The sequence below is a fragment of the Panthera onca genome, chromosome C1 (assembly GCF_046562875.1).
Source record: "Panthera onca isolate mPanOnc1 chromosome C1, mPanOnc1 haplotype 2, whole genome shotgun sequence".
In the NCBI taxonomy this organism is placed as follows: Eukaryota; Metazoa; Chordata; class Mammalia; order Carnivora; family Felidae; genus Panthera; species Panthera onca.
This window is the reverse complement of record NC_138346.1, coordinates 21939180-21959131: the sequence shown is the minus strand read 5'-3', so window position 1 is coordinate 21959131 and position 19952 is coordinate 21939180. Positions and strand designations below refer to the sequence as shown.

Here is a 19952-nt window from a genome sequence, read left to right as displayed (position 1 = left end):
CCTCAGTTTCCCAATTTGCAATGGTGTATTAATACAGACTAGTTAAGAATGCTGTTCAAAGTATACTGGAGTGATATACAGAACTCTGTTGGTGCCATAATAATTAATACATGAGGTTATTCTAGGGAAAAAGTCAAAGGTACCAATTGTTATTGGTTACTACCAATTATATAGTTATACCACTATAGTGGTTACTACCACTTTTGTAGCCCAGAAGCAATGTATTAAGTTGTTGAAAGTTTGCATCATGAAGCTCCAAAAATTTGAGATTCAGAGTATAAAATATGGTTGGTTTGCTATTCAGAAAGCAGCCCTCTTATAACAACATTTTAGACAAATAAAGATAATACATAGCAGTTTAATCCCCACTACAGGAAAGAAAATACGTAGATTAAAAAGATTGGAAGAAAATATATGAAATGCCAACCCTGGTTGTTATCACAGGGTGGTAAGATTATAAGTTTTCTTGTTTGCTTTATTGTTTTACTTTGTTTTTTTTTTGTTTTTTGTTTTTTTTGTTTTTGTAAATGAATGTACTGCTTCTCAAAAATTTAATAATAAAAAGCTATCAGTATTATTTTTTGAAAAGATAATACAGACCTGTCTCTTGGCAGCTGACACCATTGCCCAGGCAAGTGCACAGCATTTGCTTATTTCCTTGTGTCTTCAGCCACTGCATCCCCACAGAGTAAACCACACCACTGTCTGTGACACAGTGACCATATGGAGCAGGCTGGGGGTGAGGCTGGGGCTGGTAAATGGCGGTTCGGACATCTGTGAAAGAGCCAGATCCTAAGGGCATGAGAAAGGAAAGTCATAAAGCTGGGTGAGAGAAACCAACTAACTACTTTCTGGAGTGGGGATCTTCAGGGTCCCATACAGATCACTCTGAAATCCATGGTGTTACCGATCTGGAACTGAAAAGAAATGCCCCTCCCTGTGTTAGCTTTTACGTTCAGCCTAGGAAATAACCTATAAGAGTCTAACCAAAGGGTCTCCATCTTCCAGCTTATCTGGATTATATTTCTAAATCACAGACATTATCCTGCCACTCAACAGAGCAGATGCCCTCAACGATTCCTCACTCAATCCAGGAAGAACATGGTCCACAGCTTCATAATCCTCCACACTTAAGTTCTTCCAGCTCACCTCTGACCACGTCCTTCCCTGGTGTAAGCCTTGTCTCCTCATTCACTCATTGTACCCTGTACTGTCTTCATGTCTTTCCCTTCTCCTGGAATGGTCTGCCTCACCCTCGCTCTCTTAGCAGCTTCTATACGTTCAATATAACTAGGCGTTTCTCTTGCCAATATTGTTTTTGAGAAGTCCCTGACACCCTGCAGCAGACCTGTGGCCATCTGTTTAACTCTGAGCTCAATGAAAGCATCCTGGGCAGCCATTCTGCCATTCTGGATTCTCTAGAAGTTGTTCCTCCTTCCACATTTTGTTTCCCCCCCAGGATTATTTGAGAATTGGTGTGTGTGTGTGTGTGTGTGTGTGTGTGTGTGTGTGTGTTTCTAAACCCAATCAATCCGCTTAACACAGCTTTGTTTTCAGAGTAAGACAACACAATATGTTGATCTTTTCTCTAAATTGTTGGAAATCTGCTCTCTCAAAGGCCAGGCCCACAGAAGAGTCAGAATGAATGCCAGAATAACTGATGGACTGAATTCAGCATCTCTCTAAGCCCTGCTCACCACTAGAACCCAAAGACACTTTACATACAATGGGTCCCAAGGTCATACACACCGGGGAGTGGGCATCTGTATATACCCCACTGAAGAGCCACAGTACAAAGTAACACAAAGATCTCATAGAAGCAGGATCCATTTTGTTTGACCCAATGCTTCTCAAACTTTTTAAACAGAACCTTTTCTGTATAATATTAGTAATATTAATAAAAATAGATAACATTTATTGAATCCTTATCCTGTTATACCTCAATTACCCTTTTAATTTAAACTATTTCAGTAGGGGAGCTGGAGGAGGGAAAAAAATAAAACATAAACTATTTCAGTAGATTGATGTTTATAATTGTTTGTTTTTTTGGTCAGCAGTAATTTCACTGATATAATCAAAAACCTCAGGATGCATGGGTGGCTCAGTCACTAAGTGTCCGACCCTTAATTTCAGCTCAGGTCATGATCTCACCATTGTGAAATGGAACCCTCCTTCGGGTTCCACACTGTGCATGGAGCCTGCTTGGGATTCTCTCTCTTTCTCTTGCTCTCCCTCTGCCCCTCACCTGTTCTCTCTCTCTCTCCCTCTCTCTCTCTCTCAATCAACCAATCAATCAATAAAATAAAAATGAAAATAATCAAATAACTCAAAGATACTACCAAGTCTAATCTTGTTTACCTTTGGAAGTGCTCAGAGCAAGACGAAAATTCACCAAAGGGAGAAAAATCTAAACGAATAATATTTTTATTTATGGTTAAATGGTTGATTGATAACGGGCTAAACAATAATGCTAGTACATTATGCAGTGAAAACTTGATGAGAACATATTAAGAAGGATAACAGAAGCACACACCCGTGATCGCCATTATTTCTGTCTTCAGACTCTTACAAAACAAGTTACAATGCAAAGATCTTGCTCTTGTGCCAGAAATAATGAAAACTACTTTTTTTTTTTTTTTAAGTGCTTTAGACATTGTGTCATTCATTCTCATCCCTAGGCCTCCTCTGAATTTCTCGAATTGTAAATGCCAATACATGAAGAAAATGATTGTGCATTATTTTATGGAATGCAACAAAGTCTGCTGGAGCATGGAAACCACGCATAAAGAATTGTTTCCGCTACAAAGAAAGCTGAATGTCAGGACAAGGAAACATATTCCAGTTTGGAAAAGAACAAATGTACTTTTTTCCCTTTTCCTAGCAGAAGAACCAAGTAGTCGTGTAACCCATCATAACCCTTTCATTTCCATTAAAATGCACTTTAGGTATTAAAAATGCATATGTAAAAAAATGCATATGTATGTGAATGTATATGTGTGCATATCTACATATATATCTATATCTTAATTGTGTGGGTTTTTTAACATTGGCATTGCCTTAAACATCGTTCAATCTCTTGGGGCTAAACCTCCTTTTGTTCCCTCTAAGATCTATTTTTATTTCATTTTTTAAAAATTTAAAACCTGATATTAAACAAAGTTTTTAACAACTAGCAGTCTGTAAATGAACTCAGATTATTAGCAGAAACATGGCAAACTCATCCTCAAATGGCGTGTCAAAGGAAAGATGGATTTGCAGAAATAGGTTTCGAAACGTGCTGCGGTTTCTGGCTAGTTCTGTGCCTCACCAGCGGACGTGGTCTGCAGAGCCGCATGCCTCTCACACTTCCACTCCCCCCTGCCGTTGCCTGTGCAGATGCACTGGAGCAGGTTCCCCCGATTATCCTTCTTGCTCCACGTGTCGCCAATTCGGTAGGATGTCCTGGTGTCCTGGTCATTGCATCTGTCTGTATCAGAAAGGAAGCATTTCAATATACACGTCATGTCAAGCTGGGCAAATGCTCAAGTCAACGCTAAAAAAAGAACGTAGTGGTTTAAAGTTTGGTGAGCTATTCTCTGGTGGTAGGTTTCTATGTGGCTCTGGTACCACAGGTGTCAACCTTCTGAAAGATGGGATTCCATTTGTTAGAGCAGAAAGGAAGATGTGTGACTTTGTAGGATTTAGTCTCGTTCCTCTTCGCTTTTGCCAAAGGACTTTTTCATCATCTTTCGTCCATTAATTTAAAAAAAAATTGTTTTCACATTGGTCCTTGGATCAAATTCATTCTCTGGCTTTCTATTTTCCCCCTCTCTTTCCTTCTCATGCTCTCCCAGCTTTCTCCCAGTAATTGCTGGATATGACCAGCCTTTCAACAGGGGACTTTCTTTAGAAAGTGGGAAACAATAGGAGGCAAGCAGGTTTCAAAAGGTCTCCCCCCAACTGCCCCAAAGAAGCTATAAAAAACAGTAGCATCTCTTTTTTCATTTGTTATGTAAGAAAATTCAGAGTACTGCCAACTTCTTTAAAATGTTCTCTTCTAACCTTCCCCAACACACACCTATTTAAAATTACCAGTCAAATGGCTTCTTTTGAATGGCTCAGTGTGAACCTTTCATGGAAAAATGGAATTATTAACATAAAGTGATCATTTGTAACTAAATTGCCATTAGTGTATGTGTTCAATTATCTGACAAATAGATTGTTTCAGTTATAATCCAGTTTTGCCCATATGCTACAATGTGAGGAGGGAGGATTTGATTTCTGTATGAATCAGAAAATCACAGCACGAGGTGAAAGAGACCATAATTAGACGGTTGATGTAAGTGCACACAAATACACACCCACATTGATCTAGCATCAGAATGGAGGTCTGGAGGAAGATATTATAGCTTTTCTCCATATCCCAGGGAAAAGTACTTCCCTAAACCCCCGTAGCACTATTTTCAGTATTTTTCTTGAAGCCCTTAATATTACACTTTGTAGAAAATGAATATGTATAAGCCTTTCTTATCTCCCTGACCGACTAAGTAAGTGCTTTTGGAGGCTGTACTAATGTCCAATTTATTTTTTGCATTCCTATACCATCCTGTATAAACTGGGGACTTACAAAATTTCATGCAATACACGACTTTTCTTTGAGGAACTTTCCCCCAGCTTGCTATTAGAAGAACTTTAAATAATAGATGAGGGTTTGAGTCAGACACTTACTTTGTTTTGAGCTAAAACTTTGCCACCAAGGTCTTGAAAGTCTGATGATCATAATAACATTCTAAATGCAAAAGATCTAATGAACAAGCAAGTTTCTGGGAAAGAGTCTGCCAGAATTATTATCACTTTCCATGAAAGACTCATTTTTTTGTTAGCAAAGAATTCAAATTTAGAGTTTGAACATTTTAAGATGGTTAAACACTTTAACCTAGATAAACAAAATAGGTTCAATATATTGAGATTTGACTTAGAATTTATTTATACCAGCAACATTAATGGTTGTTTTGCTTCAATAAACTAGTTGCCTTTGGTCTGAAAAGTTCAAAAGAGGAGCCTTGAGTCCCTAGGGCAACAGGTAGGACCTCCAGACAATCCTGGAAGGAGCAGCAGGGGTGCTAGAGGTCAGCTTCTTTATGGCACTAAGAAGCCTATTTAAGAGCTTTGGGTAAGAGACACTGTCCTTAGTCCCACGTAGGCACATAATTTTAACCTATATGTACTTTTTATTTTCATCAGTTTTGCCAGTGAATATGCCCCAGTTAAATTTCAAACATAGAAGGAAACCTAAAACTTTAGAGCTTCACTCCATTCTCTGTTAATAGTACCTACATACCCAAAGATGTATTTGCATGGATTTTAAAGATTTCTTTGCTTTTAATACTTGGAAAATATCTCAGTGATAATTTAATCAAACATTTGCAACTAATCTTCAGGTCCACAGCATATTTGGCATTTTAATGCATATTTGGGATCTTTCTTAGTCACTCATAGCCGAAGACCTTATTATTAAACTTTATAGTTTTCTTTGAAGAAACAGAATAAGTTGATTGTGGAATTTTTCTTGACATCCAAATGTTACCAAAGCATGCTGGTGTGGTGGGTGTGTTATAAGTGACATCACGTTACATACAGGTCTCTCTAGGAATCCAGAAAACAATACCTCGCCTCATCTTGAGCAAAAGAACTAAGACGTACTTCTAGAAGTACAGGTGATACGTCCACTGCCTTCTCCCAAACAGGTACAATCCACCATCATCCAGCCTTGATATGGCTTTTCCCAAGTTTCTCCAACAACGTAGGAAGTTCCAGCAGCATGATCAAAACATTTCTCAGCTGTAAGGAAATTTGGATGAAAAACAGGGGCGGGGGGGAAAGGGTTATTTTGAATTGTGCAGGCTCCTTGTAATTTAAAGTATATTGTGTAAGCAAAAATCCAGCCACATTTTTTTAAGTGGTACTCTGTTCAAAAAGAAAGGCACGCCCTATAACTAAGCACATAGTAAGTAACCAAAGTGAAAGAAAGCCCAAGACGAGCCGGCAGGCGGAAATTCTATTCTCCTAATAAGTACATAGACTATATATATTCAGCTAGTAACATTTCTCACACAAGTATTTGAGTGAAAAGGATCTGTATATGTATTCATCTGTGGGGGACAAAACACCCACAATTCCGATCTTAATTATGAATGCATAAAAAAAGACAAGAAAGCTGTTTAAAATCTGATTTCTGTAATAACTACAACACAAAAAGTCTGATTCAGGAACAATTTATATATTCAAATCTACAGGCAGAGACTTAGACTTGTGTTTATAGAGTTTAAGATTAAGGCCAAAAGAAGCTCAAAAAGTTTGAGTTTGAAAAAGAAAAATTACCAAGGTGTGACAGAGCACACACAGTATTGTTTCAGTCCAGCGTGTTCCAATAAAGAAAGATGTCAAAAGTGCTATTTTTTTTCTTTTAAATAATTTATATCTTGACCAACGAGAAAGCAGCGATGAGACAGTAGACAAAAGAAATGACTGTTTCCTAAATCTTTCAATTTGATCCTGTCCTTTTGAAACAAAATTAAGACATCTACCAATGTTAGTACTTTTGGGCCTGATTCCTTCAGGGCTGTGGATTATGAACTATTTCAGTAGTTGAAATAAAATTTCCACTTCCCTATTTTTTGAATTGGAATTCAGATCTGGCGTCCACAGGGCCTTTGGTGCAATCCACCATGTTGGCTGTGCCTCCCCGCCTCTCCATCGTCCCTCAGAGCCACACACCTATCGGCTTGCAGGTCCATTCTCCTTTCCCATTACCAAGGCACACACACTCCAACATGTAACCGCCGGTCTCATGTGGTCTCCTCCACGTGTCACCGATCTTGTAGGACTGACCCCCTTCATGGCAACGGTCTGTTCAAGATAAAAAGCAAATGTTAGAGAAAAAGACAGAGAATATTTCAGTTAAAAAAAAAAGAAAGAAAGGAAAGGTCTCACGTTCCACCCAGGATAGGTACTTGGGTTAGGCAAAGCAAGAACACAGACAACAGCTTTCCCATCAGAGGCAGGGGGAAAGTTAACAGGTCTGGTCACTTGGGTCTTGGTTAAGCATGATGGGAAATCACACAGAAAATTGAATGGCAAAGAAAGAGGTCATAAATCCTGGTTCCTCAGAGAGATCACAGGAAATTGGGTCCTAAAGCAGAAAAGAAAGACTGGCAGGCAGATTGAGGCTGACGGAATGAAAAGGCCACACTGGGCATAGCTTTCCAGCTTTCAGGAGTGGGAGAGCCCATGTTTTACCCCAGCATAAAAAATGTCACATTGGTGGAAATCACATAGATGCACACCTATCAAGTGTGGAAATCTGGGTACTCTTCTAAGCTATTAAACACAGTGGCACATCAGAGGCCAAACTGTCCATTAGATTATAAGCACTATGGACCACTAATTCATAAGACTGCCAATAAACTTGAATAAACCCTAACATTAAGTACAGGAAAAGCTGATTGGGTCTATTGACAAAGGACTGCTTTGTTCTTTTGGACAGAAGCCTTTCAAGTAACTTATACTTAAAGGATGGATTAAAAAAACTAAATGCTTTCTTTTTAAAACTTAATTTAATTAATATATTAATTTTTTTTTTTTAGAGAGAGAGAAAGAGAGAGAGCAGGGGAGAGGGGGAGAGAGAGAGAGAGAGACAGAGAGAGAGAGAGAGAAAATCTTAAGTAGGCTCCATGCTCAGTGTGGAGCCTGATGTGGGGCTCGATCCCATGAACCTGGGATCATGACCTGAGCCGAAACCAAGAGTCAAGAGCCAAGATGCCCAACTGACTGAGCCACCCAGGTGCCCCACTAAATGCTATGTTAATAGAGTCTATTGGTAGCCTAGTGAATAATAATGAAAAGGCTGCCTTAGCTAAACGGGAATTAATGAGAGTCAACACAGTCCCCAAAGGTCCTTGGAAACACTAGTAGGCTAACCATTCCATATTATCCCTGGGAATAGAGATTTGTTTCCTGGGTAAATCCTATAAGTCACAAGAAGTCAGACTGTATCTGTGGGATGCAAGAAGTCTCTGCATCACAAACAAGAAGAGCAGACCACACAATGGCTAATTCACCTCTTCTTGACCATCTTCCTAATCACTTGATCAGTCTAGCTTGAAGATGTCCAGGTAAATTAAAATGAACAACTCCTCCAAGCATATCTTACTGAAATGGAACTCAAGAGATCCACTGGGTACTCACAAGTCCGTACAAACTAAACACTGTTTCCACCTGTGCACAGAGCCATCTTCCAGAAGCACAGGATCCAGTTGGGCGATGACATAAGAGCACCCAGTCACCTGGGGTAAAGCCCCGAATTAGGAATATCCAGTCATGGATAGCAGAAAGTGACAGTGACGGTAATGGAGAAATTCATTTATTTTATTGACATTTTGCAGAATGTCTTCCTTACTTGCAATGGTACAACTTATCCTCCCTCGCCCAGCTCCGATGCAGGTACAGTCCCAGATCATGGAGTCTTTAGGGCGCTCATAAGTGTCACCCACTCGGTAAGTGTTCCCAGTGTACTTGTCAAAGCAAGTCTCTTCAGCTGAGGAGAGAAAGAAAGTTCATGTGAGCCTCACATATATAAAAGCTTTTTTATTCCACTAATCCCATCCAAAGAAAAACTCACTTTTTCATTCTATGAGTAGCACAGTACAACAGAAGTATGTAAAAAATTAAAATGGGAGATCTAGATTTTACTGCAGGCTTTAATGAAGCTCAACTTTTGAACTTTGACCAGTTCTCTGATTTTCTGTAAATTAATTTCTATTGTAAAGGATTCTCAGGCCCTTAGGAAAAAAACTGTATTAAGCACTACTTTAGGACTGGTTAGACTGTGAAGGAAGGCTTCCATTGTAATCTCTGGCTCACTCAAACCAAGGTCCACACTAAAAGCAAACAATTTGAAGATCTCCACCTCCCACCAGGCACTGTCATGTCTTAATCCTATTTCCATTTTAGCCTCATCCGTGCTTCTTTCCAGGTGTTGTTATAATTTACAAGAAACAGAAAAATGGTCATAAAAGAATGAGAACTTTGAAGTAAGCAGCTCCTGGTTTTATGTAACTGACAAATCACTTTATAATAGAGTACCCAAAGTGTTTTCTGGCCCGTAATCTTACATGTAGTTTAAGATTTGAAATTCTTTTCTAATAAACTAAAATTTTATAAGTGGTTTCTTTGGAGGGAAAACACAAAATCTTTCATTTTCTCATCAAAAACTTTGAGAGAATAAAACAAAAAGTAGACTCAAGAAACTACTTTCAGATACACTAGTTGTTTGGTTTTAAAGGTAGAAGTAACATGTAAAAGACAAATAAAAGCAGTTATTAACAGTTATTTAAAGAGGAAATGATAGACAATTCTACTGGGAAAATGGTGTACATATTTTTGTTACCAATGCTAAGTTTAATTAACAAGCACCCACTTCTCCATATATCAAAAGATACTAACTGCCAGGCTCCCACCACTTACGTTCAGGTTTACTCTCGCAATTAAATCCTCGGCTCCCTCCATAACAGGTACAAACCAAGGCATTTCCCAGGTAGGTGCGCTCCCATTGTTGGTTTATCTGATAGTGTTTCCCATTGTCATAACAGCCAGCTATAAATGATTGAAGAAAAAAGTGATTACATCTCCATCTTCTCTTTTTTCTAAATTATGGAATTTTCTTACACAACTAAATTGACAAGACTAAGCAACAAACAGAAAAATAAGTTAATCAACAGAGGAGCAGAATATTCCACTCTAAAATATATAGAAATTAGCTATCTAAGGAGTTAACCACAATTCGTACATGTAGATATTTAGGTATTCCTTTTTTCTCTCTTTTAACTTAGCTAAATGTTATACAATGATGTCATTTCCATCTGGCCAGGGGTCTACATCAAAGGAGTGGAAACATTTTGGAAGACAGATACCTGGAATTACATTTTAAAATATGCAAAGACCTTCAATGCTTTTCTGAGGTAATAAGTCAAGAAGGACAACTTTAAGCAGTTTCCTTTAGCCCAGGCTATGGGAGGGTGTGTCTTTGAAAAACTGGAAGAGGAATTCAGATCTGTTCTTGGAGAAGTATCCTGAAGGGCCCAAAGCACTGTGAACCAATCACATCGCTTTCAGGTTCGGAACAATGTAACTATTTGGACTCCCTCCTACCACCCCCATTTTGAAAATATTTAACCAATTATTTAGTAAGAAAGAAAATCTGAAGCGTAAGGATCACACTAATACCAGATGGAAAATGTAAAGGCAGTTTCCTCCTTAAAAGCAAGTTTGGATGAATTCATAGGAGGACGACTTTAATAGGTACCGCTGACAAGAGCGCTGCGGGAACCCCTGTGCTCCAATGCATTATTTTATTCTAAGGCCCTCGGAACCAGCCTGCTCAAACCCCGAGCCTTTTGTGCCCTCGTTCGGCAACTCTCATTAAGGCGTGCACACACACACACACACACACACACACACACACACACACACGCCGCACACGCGCGCGCGCAAAACTTCAGCCACAACTTTGGTTGGCTTCAGGGTCCCGTCCCGGGGACAGCCTGTTTCAGCCCGCGGTCGGTACTCACGCTTGCTCTGGCTGACAGCCACTGGGGTCTGGGGCTGAATGATTTGCTGAGCCTGCCTCTTGCTCTTCGAGGCTCCGGTGGAGGGCACCGCTGTTCCCAGGGACAGGACGGCCAGCAACAGCAGCCGGGGCCCCGGACCCCTGAGCATCTTGAGACGGTGCGGGAGGGAGACGCCCTCACCAGAAGGCAAGTTGCCACCAAGTTTGTCTCCCTTTGCAACCTGCGGGAGAAGGTTCCAGTGCCTTCTGTGGGTTGGTGACCCCAAGAAAATAGGGGCCAGGGGATGGGGAAGGGGACGGCCCGAGGGACAGAGGGGAAGGAGAGGACGAGAGAAGTTGTGGCTGCAGGTCCCCCCTCAGGCGCTCGCGCCTGGAGCTCCCTCACCTCCCCCTGCAAAGCGCTGCCGGCGCGGGCGGCCGAGCCCCGAGCGCCAGGGTTTATATGGGACGGTCCCCTCCCGCCCCCCACGAGGCCCAGGGCGCCGGGGAGGAGGGACCGCCCGGCTCCCCCCACCCTCCGGCCCCCGCCGCCGCCGCCGACCGCGCGCCGATTGGCCCGGACTCCGGGTGACGTCAGGGGGACTGTGGGTTCGCCGCGAACAAAAGAGATGCTGATCGCCCGCCAGGACTGGGGCAAAGGAACTTTTTTTTGGTTTCCTTTGCGGTCGTCAAACTTTCTTGGGGCTGAGGGGGAGGGATGGGAAGCGGCTGGAAAGGGGTAGACTGGGAGGAAAGGGAGGGGCTGGAGTTGAGCGAGGCGAAGGGGTTGCAAGACACCCCCCGCCTTTCCTTTTCTTTTTTACTGGGGCGGGGGGAAGTTGAGGAATTGCATCACTTCTGAGAAAAAAAAGTCTGCTCGCTGGAGTGTATTTTGGGGGGAGGAAAAACCATAAAGTAGCCACCACCTTGCAGCTGGAGGAATGTAGACTTTACAGTCCCAGGGCGGGGCTGGCTTCCCTCCTGTTCCCTCTCTTTGGTCTAATGTGCACTGACTTGGGACTCGCTTTCTCTGTCTTCATAGCTTCCTATTCAAGACTTCTCCCCTTCTGAAGGCTGTACCTGCCGGGTTCTGAGGAAGGGGGGAGAAAGCGATTCTTTAATGAGCTTCTACTAAGTTCTGCGGGGTGCTTGGAGGATCTGGGGGAAATTCAGAGAACGAGTTTTCTTTTTGGAAAGACAAAGCAGCAGTTAAAAAATGTGCGGGAAAGTCTCTTTCCTGGGGATGGGGTGCCTGTTTCCACTCAAAGTGAAATCAGTCGTGGATGACCTGAAACCTGGAGAGAGAAAGGTCTTCATGTCTTTGCCCACGTTCACCAAGCCTGTTGCACACGGGGGGAGAGATCTTGTCTGACTCACTAAAAGCTAAGAAAAGACCATTCACAGCCTTGCCTCCCAATAGTCCCTTCCTTGCTTTTATTTGGCATTTTCTTTTGGTAGACATCAGTTCCATCACAGAATGCCCTTCCCCCAGCCCCTGCTGCCAATAAAAAAAAAAAAAAATACATCTCAATTGTTACATATTCCAAGAATGTGGAAAGTTCCCATTTAAGGTCTCTCCCTCTTTCCCTCTAAATGCAGAGGGTTGAAAGGGAATCTGAGAAGACTAGCATTTAGCAATTCATCACAACAGTTTGTTTTCAGACAAACCGGAGTCACACTCGGCTTTAAAAAGGTCTTCAAAAGGAAGACTCCAGTTTTCTTCAGCAACTCCAGAGAGACCCTGACTCAAAGTTCTGCCTTCCAGAAGTAATGTTCGTGGCGCAGACCTCCTGTTTGCTTTAAGAACCTATGAAAAGTACTGGGAAAATGTTTATTTCTGCAAGTACTTGTTTTCTCCAAAAGTTCCACCTCCAGTAACTGCCATGGGTTAAAGAACTCTATGGTTATAAAATACCCAACACATCAAAGACACAAAACTAACATTTGCTTTTATTAACGCATGGATTAAAAAAAACCCACAGCAAATATCAGTTTCTTACAAGTAGTATAAAATAACTCCTTGAGTAATCTTTGTGACCAACGTTTCAAGTTGAGAGAGTGCCATGGGTTTCCCCAAATTTAGAGTCCCGTCTGGGTTAGACTTTTTTGTTTGTTTGTTTGTTTTTTTAATTTCTCATCATCATTCAACAAAGCAGTTTTCTCTTTCAAGTATAAAAGGGCCCCTTGTAAAATGCCTAGTAAATTTCTGGGAAGCCAGAGGGAAGGATACCTGGAAATCAGGATGTAAGCAAGATAAACCTGAAACTAAAGCTTTCTTAAAATACATAGATTCTGGGGGAAGGAAATAAGTGGTTAGAAAAGTATTTTGTCAACCAACAGCATGATATTTTGATATATTTGCTGTACTCAAAATACATTAGAATAATATATATATGAGAGCTTGGAGGAAAAAGGACTACCTTACATTTGAGAAGAAACTTTTATATTTCAATCATATTGAAATATAATTTAAGGAAATAGTATATCTGTAATATCTTACAAGCAAAAATATAAAAATATGAGACTGAATTTTATAGGAATGTTTGGAAGTTTACCCTTTTACTTGAACTTTTGTTGTTATTCTTAAACTTTGGAGACGGAGACATTTCTTTGGTTAAGATAACAAGGCTTGCCTTGGTATTCTTTCATTATCAAAATCCCTTGTAACTATGTAAGTCTAGTATCTCTTACTAGCGAGTTAATTAAATATTGAAGACCTCTCTGATTCTGTTCTAACTCAACTGATATGCCTAGGGTCCAAGATTCCCTTGCATTTCTTAAGAATTCTGGAGACTATTGGGACAGGATGGATTCTTCAGTAAATGGTATCCTTCTACTTGCAGGATATATCCTTGGATTTCTTTTTCCTCATCTTGATTTGGAGAGGAAAGTGTGACAAAGGAGACAGAAAGTAAATTCATAGGTGTCTGGGGCTGGGCCCAGGAATTAACTGTAAATGGGAACAAGAAATCTTACTGGGGTGATGAAAATAAATGTTCTAAAACCAGACTGTGCTGGGAAGGGTGCAACCTGGCAAAGTTCCTAAAAATCATGGGGTTGTAACTTCAAAAGGGTGAAAATTATGACATTCTGTAAATTACACCTCAATAAAGTTGTTTTTTAACAAAATTGATCAAAAAGTAGTATTTCTTTATTCTTTTCACTTGTACCTCTTCTGATTTTGTGTCAAGGACACACTCCCAAGAGGCTGCAGCCATACATAAGGTGGCCTCATTTCTTCATCTTTCTGAAAGGAAGTTTGCCTTTGATACAGTAGCAGATTCTGTCCCTCTATGCCAGAAACTCCTTAAGAAACCCAGTATTTGTGAGATGACATGTATGTTTCAAGACAGAACAGATCCTTGCTTAGGACTGTGCCTTGTTTCTCCATGGAGGTGCCGTGGTGATAGGATTTTCCCAGAATTTATTTAGAGCAACTTAAAAAGGAACACACATACTCGTGCGTGGGGAGGGGGGTGTTATTTGGATGTTTTGTTATTAGAGGAGGATATTGAGGATTATGAACAATTATGGAAATCTGAGTTGAATTGACTATTAGTTGAAGATTATGGTTAAGCACAAAAAGAATTTATCAGATCCAGTCATTTAAAGAGGATTGAAATTAAAAAACAATTTAAGGGATAAATTTTAAAAGGCAATTTTTTTCCAAGTGAAAATGAGTTTCCTTTAAGACTAATACACACATGGCAGACAATACCCTTGCTAGCTGAAACCCTTCTATTAGAAAAAAATCTTAGCCCTGATAAGAAATAGCTTCTTGACCCAAAGTTTACTTTAAAGGAAGGTAGGCTGTTTTTCCTGAAAACCTTTGGCTTTTATCCTGTTCTTAATCTCTTTCAGTCCGGTTAGAGGGAAGGCCATTGACTAGAGACCTTTGGAACTTTCTGCCTTAAGAGACTGTAGTGTCTTTTTCTATTTCATGGCTGGAGAGAGATAAATTGCAGTAGTTTTGTTTCTTATCTTGATTTTATTTTTTTGGCATGAAATCCTTCCCATCTACTTCCCTTGAAAATGGCCAAGCTTGCAAAACTGCTACTCATTAAACACAGGTGTGAGAAGGAAAAATAAATTGCCCCAAGGGCAGCCCACGTGGGTTGAATGTCTAAGCAGTTTGTCTGTAATTGACAGGGCACCTACAACCAGGGAAAAAATATTTGATAAGGGCGTTAATTTATTCCTTGAAAGCTAGCCAGCTTCCACTTAATAAGTATTTTGTTTATATTTTAAGTTACTTTATTATTTAATCAGCACTTTTAAAAGCTTTAATCTAAGATCCCCCCCACCCCCACCCCCTCGCCACTTTTTTAAACAGGAGTACTCTTTTCTCATTAGAGTAACTCCCAAAAGGCTTTTCGAAGAAGTCTAATCCATCCAGTAAAACAGAACTAACTACTGTGTAGCTTGAACACTTAACCAACTCTAAGAGAACATTTCCAGCTTCCCAAGATGGGTAACAGTTTCTGGGAAAATTTTTATTTTTGTGTGTTGCTTCTTTTTTCAGTTTTGCTTTATTTTATGTTAGTGTCTTTAAAGGTTTGTTTTGAAAGGCTGAAAAAATTTTTTAAAAACTTGGGGTGCCTTGGTGGCTCAGTCAGTTAAGCATCCAACTTCAGCTCAAGACATGATCTCATAGTTTGTGGGTTTGAGCCTCGCATCTGGCTCTGTACTGACAGCACAGACCCTCTGTCTCCCTCTATCTCTGCCTCTCTCTTTCTCAAAAATGAATAAACATTGCAAATTATTTTAAAAAAACTTAAAGTATTTGGGGTGCCTGGGTGGTTCAGTCAGTTAAGAGTCCAACTCTTGATTTTGGCTCAGGTCATGATCTTACAGTTTGTGGGTTTTGAGCCCTGCATCAGGCTCTGTACTGACAGTGTGGAGCCTGCTTGGGATTCTCTCTCTCCTTCTCTCGCTCTGCTGCTCCCCTGCTCCAGCATGTACTCTCTTTCTCTGTCTCTCTCAAAAATAAACATTAAAAAAATAAATAAGTAAATAATAAAAACTTATTTAAAAAAACTGAAAAGATTTCCACTATTTAAATTATTTTATATCCTTTTACATTTACATACTTTCAGTTTCTGATATGCAGCTGATCATGAAGGTTGTGTCAGATGCTTAAAAATACACATTATCTCTTAAATAAATTTTCAAGCCAACAAAAGGCTATTGTCATATAGGTGGTCAGTAGACACTCTTTCTACCAACTTTTTTAAATGATTAATTAGTTACAATAAATTAAAGACATTCAACTCAATTATAAAAGTGAAAGCATAAATATATTTATCTCTAAATCTTTGCTGAACCATTTTCTAGATAAATTTAAGATACTCTCTCATTAACTATAAAAATTTTACTGAGATGCAATAAACATTTAAAATCATTACTGTGTTGGGGCTCCTGGCTGGCTCAGTTGGAAGAATGTGTGACTCTTGATCTTGGGGTTGGGAGTTTAAGCCCCATGTTGGGTGTAGAGATTACTTAAAAATAAAATCTTTTTAAAAAATTTAATGTTTATTCATTTTTTTGAGAAAGAGAGGGGAGGGGCAGAGAGACAGGGAGACACAGAATCTGAAGCAGGCTCCAGGCTCAGAGCTGTCAGCCCCAGAGCTCGAAGCATGGCTCGAACTCATGAACCATGAGATCATGAACTGGCCAAAGTTGGACACTTAACCCACTGAGCCACCGAGGTGCCCCAAAAATAAAATCTTAAAAAAAAATCTAAAATCATTACTGTGTCAAACATGGAAAACTAAGACAAGTTTAAGTATCTGCATCAGGTCTTAAAGATTCTAGCACCAAAAGAGAAATAAATTAAATAGCTAGATTTTTTTAAGCACTTAACTCTGAGACAGACCTGATACTAAGTGCTTTACACGCATTTTTTTTTCATTCAACCATCAACAACCCTCTGAAGTAAATACTATTCTCTATTCACTTACTTTTACAGATAAGGGTCTGAGGTTTAGAAAAGTAACTCGAAGGATGTTTTCTGAATTGCCAGTCCTATTGAAATTGTGGTATCACTTAATGATCTTCCTCTGGAACAAATATATAGGCAAAGCAATTGGCTAAAGAATTTAGTGGGTGATTTAGTCAACAGAAGACTAATTTATTCAGAAGATGTCACACAGATCTCTGTTACCTGATATGTTACTAGTTGTCACCTGTGGTATCTGGGGCCATTCTTTTGTGAACCAATTTCCTTCCAACAGCCTATGTTCTGATATTGTGAATCTCATGTAGAAGACCATTACCTGACTCCAGTAGACTACAAGCATGGTGGGGCAGAGTCTCTGTCTTGTTTACTCTGCCTGCCCAGTACTGGACACAGGGCACTATTGGGTAAGTACTTGGCACCTATGAATGAAAGAAAAGAAGGACACACGATAGGCACTCTCAAATTCACATTCAGTGATTATTTATCCAGCCGGTCACATTACTAAGTGCTCTGCCTCTGTTATTATAGTTTATTGTCAAAGCAATTGCCAGAAATAGATATAAATAGCCTCATTTTTCTCTCTGAGCCTCCAGAGATTAAAGATGGTCCTTAAGCTGGTGTAGTGAGAGAGGGACAAAGCTGGAACTTCAATCAAGTTCTTCCTGACACAAAATCCATGTTCTTTGCCAAGGCGTACGAGGCTTCCCCCAAAGAGATCTGTTCCCTATAAGTGTTAAGAAATTTGGAAAAATTCTTTGATGGTTACTTTTTTTGGTTCCTCGCAGATCTTCATGCTCTGCTTTTCACTGCCTTGCTCTGACCTGGGGGCTGACCCCTTGGACTGTATGGCAGAAATCTCTGCTTGCTGGAGGGCAGGAGGACAAAGAGGTCAGGGTGCTTCTTTTGAAGTCTGTTTCCTGTTTCAGGGCCGCAGTTCTGGGGGGCAGCTGCCTGTCTCTAGAACATGCGTTCTTTCTCAGTGGGAGCAATATTGCCCCCAAGAGGGTAAAACTGGTTCTTGAGAAGTGAGTGGGGGTTAAAAAAAAGAACCCAAACAACTCACCCCTACACCCCTACCTGATAAAATCTTATTCCTTTGTTGTTAATTTATTTCGTTAGGTAAAATTTGAGTTAGATTTAATTTTTGGAGTGGGGGCAGTTGAAGTGGGGATAACTAAAAAGAAATGGGGAGGAACTCTGCTCTGGAGCGACGTGTCCTGCCAGACAGTTCTCTGATACTCCAGCCCTCACTGGCTCCCTCCTATGATGACAGACCTAGAAGTAATAAAACTTCATACCTCCCTGGTCCCTGGGAGACTCAAACATCCCTTCTTCTTTATCCCTTGGCTATGCCCATACTTCTTTAACAGGCCTTCACCAAAGTGTCTCAGAGGAAATCATTTGAATTCTATTTCCTGCTGAACGCTAACAATACAGATTCCAACAGTTTCTAAGGATAACATGAATAGTTCACATAAGCTATGGTTTAAGTTGTAAATTTTAGCCAAATAGATTTAGGACACATGAATTCTTTTCCAAACTTAGCAACTAATATGACTCAGTCAGTGATTTCTTCTTGCTTTTCCCACGTCTTGGCCTTTACGTTTTCCTTTTCTCTGCTGAATATGTGCCCCTCAAATATTATATCTTTCCCAGAGTAAAATGCTCTGATGATAGGAGCACATGACCTAATGATTATAAATTATAAAGAAAAGAAAACAAAACAAGATTTTATTTTTAAGTATATATGTTGTAACTTCCTAACTCCCTTGGAAATAATTTGATTTATCCACCAAGCAATTTGGTTCATACAAAGAATATGGGATCAAGAGACTTACCACATCAAAAATGGAAATTTATCTTTAAAAATCCCTCATAAATCTACAAATGGCATGTATGGAAAAGCTAAAGTTTTTATACATTTTTCATATGTGTAAAGATGAGCTTTGCTTTTTAAGTCATTTCAGATACTGAAATAATTTAGCTGAGAGCTTGTAAAGTCAAGGAAAGCTTGTTTGGATTGCTCTACTCCTGTGAGCAGTAAATACCAAGGTCTTACCAAAATTCGTGTAGGTAAATTCCTTATGAAGAAACAAACTTTCTTAGACAGACCTGATGCATCACTAATCATTTATACCTTTTGGAGGCTTTTCATCATCTTTTGAAAACTAGAGAATCCAAGGGTGCCTGGGTGGCTCAGTAGGTTAGGCTTCTGTCTTGGGCTCAGGTCATGATCTTGTGGTTTATGAGTTCAAGCCCCCCATCAGGCTCTGTGCTGACAGCTCAGAGCCTGGACCCAGCTTTGGATTCTGTGTCTCCCTCTCTCTGCCCCTCCCCCGCTTGTGCTCTGTGTCTGTCTCTCTTTCTCAAAAAACATAAATAAACATTAAAATAAAAAATTAAAAAAACCTAGAGAATCTATTTATTTTTATTAATTTGGAAATAAAAATATGTATCACATCTTTGTCAGTTCTGTGTGATCAGTTGTAGCTCATCCTAAAGATACTTGATAATTTATTCTCTATTTTTTACAGCACAGTGGTCACATTTTTGTCAATTTGTACAAAATTCTTGAAAGATTCCTGGTACTTTAACAACTTACCCATTTAATTAATCTTCCCATTTGCTTTGTCCAATTAAGTTTTGAAGCAAAATAATACAAATTTTTACAGACCCTAAATTATAAATTCATTTCAGTTTGGAAGAGAGAAATACTAAGCATAAATTATGATTAGAGCATTAAATTTGCTCTGATACTATCTAACCTCTCTGAGGAAGTTATCTTTATTTTTTAAATTTTTTTAATGTTTAATTATTTTTGAGAGACAGAGAGAGACATAGCATGATCCGGGGAAGGGTAGAGAGCGGGGGAGACCCAGAATCCGAAGCAGGCTCCAGGCCCTGAGCTGTCAGCACAGAGCCCAACACGGGGCTCAAACTCACAAACCCAGAGATCATGACCTGAGCCGAAGTCAGACACTTAACCCACTGAGCCACCCAGGTGCCCCAAGTTTTTTCAATTTAGGCACACATAATATGAAATTAGAAGGTAAGTATTCTCCTTTACTTGTGAAAATCTTTATCTTTTCATTCTCTGTTCTTTACCAAATTTGTTTGATTGTGGGTAAATTAAAATTGCTTAAAGTTATAATCTAGACAGCCAGCTCTAATATTCCATCAAATTGTGTTTTTGGTTATTCCCAAATAATAACAGATTATTTAGAGAAAGCTGTATTTAAAGAAGTTTTTAAAATTTAAAAAACAAGGACATACTGTTTTCTCTAAAATGTTCCCTTAAGATTCTTTAACTGTTTAATGGTATAATTAACATGTAATAAATTGCACATACTTAAAGTGCACAATCTGATAAATGTTGGTATATGTGTACACCCAAGAAGTGATCACCAC

At 39.6% G+C, this 19952-nt stretch overlaps 1 protein-coding gene across 12 annotated transcripts in view; it reads right to left on the bottom strand.

The window, feature by feature from the left end:
* The window catches only part of FN1 (fibronectin 1), a 70103-nt gene extending 59063 nt beyond the window's left edge, over positions 1 to 11040 (bottom strand). For all 12 annotated transcript variants that reach the window (XM_060623468.3, XM_060623469.3, XM_060623474.3 and 9 more), the window contains exons 1-7: positions 10608 to 11040; positions 9505 to 9633; positions 8438 to 8575; positions 6757 to 6888; positions 5683 to 5820; positions 3308 to 3466; positions 601 to 792 (exon numbers count right to left, since the gene is read on the bottom strand). In XM_060623468.3, the coding sequence (XP_060479451.2) occupies positions 601 to 792; positions 3308 to 3466; positions 5683 to 5820; positions 6757 to 6888; positions 8438 to 8575; positions 9505 to 9633; positions 10608 to 10755 (1036 nt within the window). In that variant the 5' untranslated portion in view covers positions 10756 to 11040. The remainder of the gene's footprint in view (positions 1 to 600; positions 793 to 3307; positions 3467 to 5682; positions 5821 to 6756; positions 6889 to 8437; positions 8576 to 9504; positions 9634 to 10607) is intronic.
* Positions 11041 to 19952: the final 8912 nt, after the last annotated feature.